This window comes from Aptenodytes forsteri, unplaced genomic scaffold (assembly GCF_000699145.1).
Source record: "Aptenodytes forsteri isolate BGI_AS27 unplaced genomic scaffold, ASM69914v1 Scaffold99, whole genome shotgun sequence".
Lineage (NCBI taxonomy): Eukaryota > Metazoa > Chordata > Aves > Sphenisciformes > Spheniscidae > Aptenodytes > Aptenodytes forsteri.
This window is the reverse complement of record NW_008795321.1, coordinates 1,590,303-1,595,409: the sequence shown is the minus strand read 5'-3', so window position 1 is coordinate 1,595,409 and position 5,107 is coordinate 1,590,303. Positions and strand designations below refer to the sequence as shown.

Genomic DNA, 5,107 nt, shown 5'->3' with positions numbered 1-5,107 from the left:
GGGTTGGACTAGATGACCTTTAAAGGTCCCTTCCAACCCAAACCATTCTATGATTATCAACCAAACAATGCTTTACATGGTGCTGAAGATGTTTTGGCATATACCTGAGGAAACAAAGGTTTCTACTTACACTTTAGAATATCGGAGCACTGTGTTGCTAACATCAGTGTCTTCTCAAGCTGCTGATAAAACTGGAAGAATAAAATGCTTCTCTCTTAATTCTCTTCTCTCATCTTTAATGGTTTACTGCCCCTTAAACAAAAGTAGCAAGGATCTCAGTTTATGCACTAGGCATTGGCCAACAGCAGGACTAAAAGGGGAAATAAAGTTCAGTGGCATAGCAGAGGTGGCACTTAGTCTAAGGGTACCATTTACAGAAAGGGAACTAGACTGCGTGTTAGTGCAGAATTGGTAGAGTATTGAAACACTGCAACTATTTAACTGTGCAATTTAGTCCTTTGGCCTTAATGGCCTTCCTGTACAGAAAGTCTGTTGACTGTAGATCCAAGTATATTGTCTGTGGTCTGTAGAAGAATGTGTTCATATTTACAGTACAAAAGGGGGGAGGAGGAAAGAAAAAAAAGAGGTGAAGATGGGAGCAAAGAGCAAATTCACAGTTAATTAATAATAAATCCTTTTTACTCTACACACAGTTAATGTGCATTAATTAGTGTACTTGACATTAACCCCTTAAGTTAAGTTTCCCAAGTTGTACTACAGACTCTTGTTGAAATTCTTGTAATCAGATATCGATGCATGGTCTATGAGGGGTAGCAACTGATCCTGTCTTTTGTATTCAGTACTGAAAACTGGTTTTTGATCCTGGGATCCTGTAGCTATTTCTTAGGCCACTGATCCTTGCTGATCTTGTAACTATTTCTCAGACCATTGATTTTGTGCTCTGCCATACAGAACAAGAACAAAGCAGCAAAAGAAAATAAAAACAACAGTAAGAGAGTCCTTGTTATGAGGAGTGGGAGGGAATACAAAAGATCATTTCTAGTCTTTAGGGGTGGGGGTGGGGAAGAAGTAATAAATGAGTTGTCCAAAGTTACAGGGAAAGAGGAATTGCATCCAAATGACTCTTCCTTTTACTTTTTATTTTAAAGCAGTGAACTGTGATTTGTAAAGGTATTGCCACCTTACATACATGCTGCTCCTTCTTCTCCCATAGGGGCTGCGGATTATTTTTTCAGATGCTTCCAGGCTCATCTTCAGAATGAGTGCTTCTAGCCATGTGAGAGCTACTCTCCGGATCTATGCAGAGAGTTATGAAAAGGATCCTAGCCAACACAATAAGGAACCACAGGTAATGCAATAGCATTGTAATAAGTTGATAAGTAATGCACTTCCTCCATAATAGCAATGGGTACAGGTTTTCATCTTTAATCAGAAGGAACACTCAGCACTTTGACCCCTGTTTACTGTGTTTGTGGATGATTTTCCTAATCACGTGACTGTACATGTTTTGAGGCAGGACCAGCAGTTTTAATATATGTTTGTGTAGTATCTAACACAACAGAAATGTCAAGGACTGAGATGCCTCGTGATAAATGCTGGGCAATGACTTTTAGTCTATTAAGAGAAGCCATGCTACTTTTAATTTTTCACTCATTTTTTTGCAAGTGTTGTAATCTGAGTTACAGAACAATATTTAAAAAAAGATAATTATTTTTCAAGCAGGTTATCTGGGGATCACTTAGTTACAGCATCCCAGGGATTCCTCACAATGAGAGTACAGTTAGGAAATACGGATGCCGGAGTCTAAACAATGTTGGGATTCCTTGTAAGGGAAAGACTTGCAGCTGTCTGAGAATTATCTCATATCATAACCAGACTCTTTCCTAAGAAGAGTGAAGGTTGAGAGCGAGTTGCAGTATAGTCCAGCAGACGCCTAAAACAATTCATAATATAAATCACATTTCAAACTCTCAGATTTTTCCCAGTAAAACACCTTCATGCTGTGGTATAAGAGAGGACTAAGGATGTTTTATGGAAGAGAGGATAAGCATTTAGCTTGTAGTAAATCAAAACCCTGTAGTTTGAAGTCCCATATAGTTGTGTATTCATGACTGGAATGCAAATGCAAATTTCCCAAAATGTAAAAGCTGTCAAATATATTTGAACCCTAGGTAAGTGTTTGACATTGTTTTTTCACCAGATTCCCACTATAAACTTAATGAGTTTCTTCTTACACTATTAAACAATTACCTATCAGTCATGAAAAGTGCTTCAGTTTTTCCAGAAATGTTGCAGACTCCATTCCTGCAGATATGATCTATTCATTTTATTTGCTTTTTCTTAAAGTAACAGTTTGCATCCTCAGTAACTGCTTGGATAGAATACTTATAATGTTAATCCTCCAACAGAGTAAAGGACCATTTTTTAGCAATTTCATTGTTTTTCTGTGCATCCAGGTTTAGCCAGCTAGCAGGGTCATAAATATATTTTGACCAAGGAAGAACACTGCTATAATCCCATTCGCACTTGCTACTGTATTGGGTTTATGTGGCAAGGTATTGGTAGCAGGGGGCCTGCAGGGGTTGCTTCTGTGAGAAGACACCAGAAGCTGCCCCATATTGAACAGAGCCAGTTCCAGCTGGCTCCTAGATGGACCCACCACTGGCCAAAGCTGAGCCAATCAGCAATGCTGGTAGCCCCTCTGTGGTAGCATATTTAAGAAGGGTAAAAAACTGAAGCAGCAGGGAGGGAGGAGTGAGAATGTGGGAGAAACAACTACGCAGACACCAAGGTCAGTGAAGAATGGAGGGGGAGTGGTAGAGCGGCTTGGTGGTCACCTGGAAGCCAGCCAAGGTCAGTGCACCACAGCTATGTCAAATTTTGTTACAGCACAAATTGTTTATCAGTTGCAACTAAGCTGACTGTTTTAAATATGGTTCTTTGTGCTTTGTAGGCAAGGCATAGATGAAATGAAAATAAGTCATGGTAAGAGACAGGCTAAGAGTTCATTTTAGAGGTTTGCAGTGGACTTACAGTAACCTTGTGATATGTGACACAAAAAGTATGATCTGAATATGTTTCCTGTCTAACGAATCCCAATGAAAAATACTAGAAAACAACAGAGCATATACTTGCAGCATTCATCTAGCTAAACTTTTGACTATTTAATTACAAATGAGAACGTGCCTTTTAAAATGGAATCCTTTTTGCATCAACGGATTGTTCTACTTTACTTGTTACAAGGTATGCAATACGAGAGAAGTGACATGCTGGCAGAGTTTAGGCTTGTGTGTCTCATAAAGTAACCTACAATCAATGCCCAGTATTTAACACTTGTTTTTTTAAATGAGTGGAAAACAACAACTGTTCTCAGTGAATTTTCCATTTGTGAACAGACTAGATTGAGGGAGCAGAGGTTATCCTCAGAAAATGAGGATTGTGCTGCCCTACTGTTACATTTCATCTCTGTTCTGCATGGATTTGCTTGAGAGAGGTGCATAAAGTCCACTGCAAGGTCTAGGGACCTCACCACCAACACAGACTGTGTCCAGGGAGCAGCAAGAATGGGGCTGCTGCACAAAGTGATAGGAGCCAGGCACCCACAGCAGCTACAGCACAGGCAGTGCCCTCACTGTCCAGGGGACAGTCCCCCAGCAGGCAAGTGGAGCAGGCAGAGCAAGGCTCTGGTAACAAGCTTCATTGACCATCCCAGACAAGGCAAGTGATGGGTCAGGTTCAGGGTCCATCTGGAGCAGCCGGAGATTGGACCAGAGACAGGGCTGGAGATAAGGCAACAGTGTGGGTCCATCCAGGAGACAGGGTCAAAGTCAGAACTGGAGACAAGCTACAATGTACATCCAAGGGGTCCTTCAAGGAGAGAAGCTACCTATAGCACAGGTCTGAGGTCCACCCACTCAGGGTGGGGTTTCTACCCCACCAGGGGTAGAAACGTCATTGCCTTGAAACTTGTTGCAGAGACTTTCCTGCATTCATGCAGTGCAGACAGACATTTTAATATCCAGACTGCCTCAGGAAATACATAGTACTGTAAACACCCTCCTCATCTCTTGTCATGTGCACAAAATATGGCACAAATAGCAATTTCGTCTCAATTAATGCAATAAATTCTTTCTCTGGTTTCTCACTGTATAGTATTGCACAGTTCCCACTGCTCCTCTTTCCTTGCCCTGGCTGGATACATTGCCAACAACATGAGGGCATTAGGACCTGCAAGGTCATAGATTGTATTCCACAGGCAGACGGTGGATTTCAAGGGAGTACATAAATTTGATTTCAGGAGATCCTCATGTTAGTACAAAAATAACTAAAAATTTCTCAGGAGAACATTTGATAATCTTCAGTGGAATATGTGGAAGAGAGTGAATAGCGAACTCCTTTTTCAGAAAACAGCATTGCTGGTGAGGGGCAACATAGTTTTCCTGATATTGTAATTCCTTTATTGTTTAGTTAGTTTGCTTTGAGATTCATACTGACACATGTACATCTAGAAGAGCTGTGACAGATTTGAAGTTTAAGTACTTTGTTTCCTATTTACTTTCAGTAATAGGGGCATAGTCAGCATATTCATAAGTGACCAGTTACTCAAACAGCACTGACGTGAAGAAGTATGTAAAGTATATACCTTATATATAGTATTTAAGGAACTTGTTACATTTGGGATAAATGCTTATTTTTCTTTAAGTGTAGTTGATCTTTGTAATTGGGTAGATGACTACATGTAGCTTCTGTATCATTGCATTCTGCCTGGAATAGCTGATCAGGAAAAACTCTCTTCCATACTTTTTATATCATAAACCAAGACATAAAATTATTTGATGATTGGCTGCTTTAATAAATACTCGATTGCTTCTGCTTATTGGACCACCTTGTTCCAGCACCTTCTTTTCATTGTTTACATAGACAAGTAGAAAATGAATGCTTTGCATTGCTCCATGTTTTTGCCTGGTTACAATTCCAGTCAAAACCTGAAACAAAAGGCAAAAGGTCCTTGAGGCATGTTTTTGGCCCTTTTTCACAAGAAATAAATCTCTCTGTCTTGATAGACAACTCATTTATATTGGAAGTTACAGTGCCATTTTATGGAATCACTGCCTCATAGCTTGAGTTTGCCTCATATCAGTATCCT

The 5,107-nt window shown here is 40.1% G+C and overlaps 1 protein-coding gene across 1 annotated transcript in view; it reads left to right on the top strand.

The window, feature by feature from the left end:
- Positions 1–5,107, top strand: part of PGM5 (phosphoglucomutase 5) — a 93,494-nt gene that overhangs the window by 78,430 nt on the left and 9,957 nt on the right. The window contains exon 10 of the mRNA XM_009279950.1: positions 1,175–1,309. Coding sequence (XP_009278225.1) covers positions 1,175–1,309 — 135 coding nt within the window. The remainder of the gene's footprint in view (positions 1–1,174; positions 1,310–5,107) is intronic.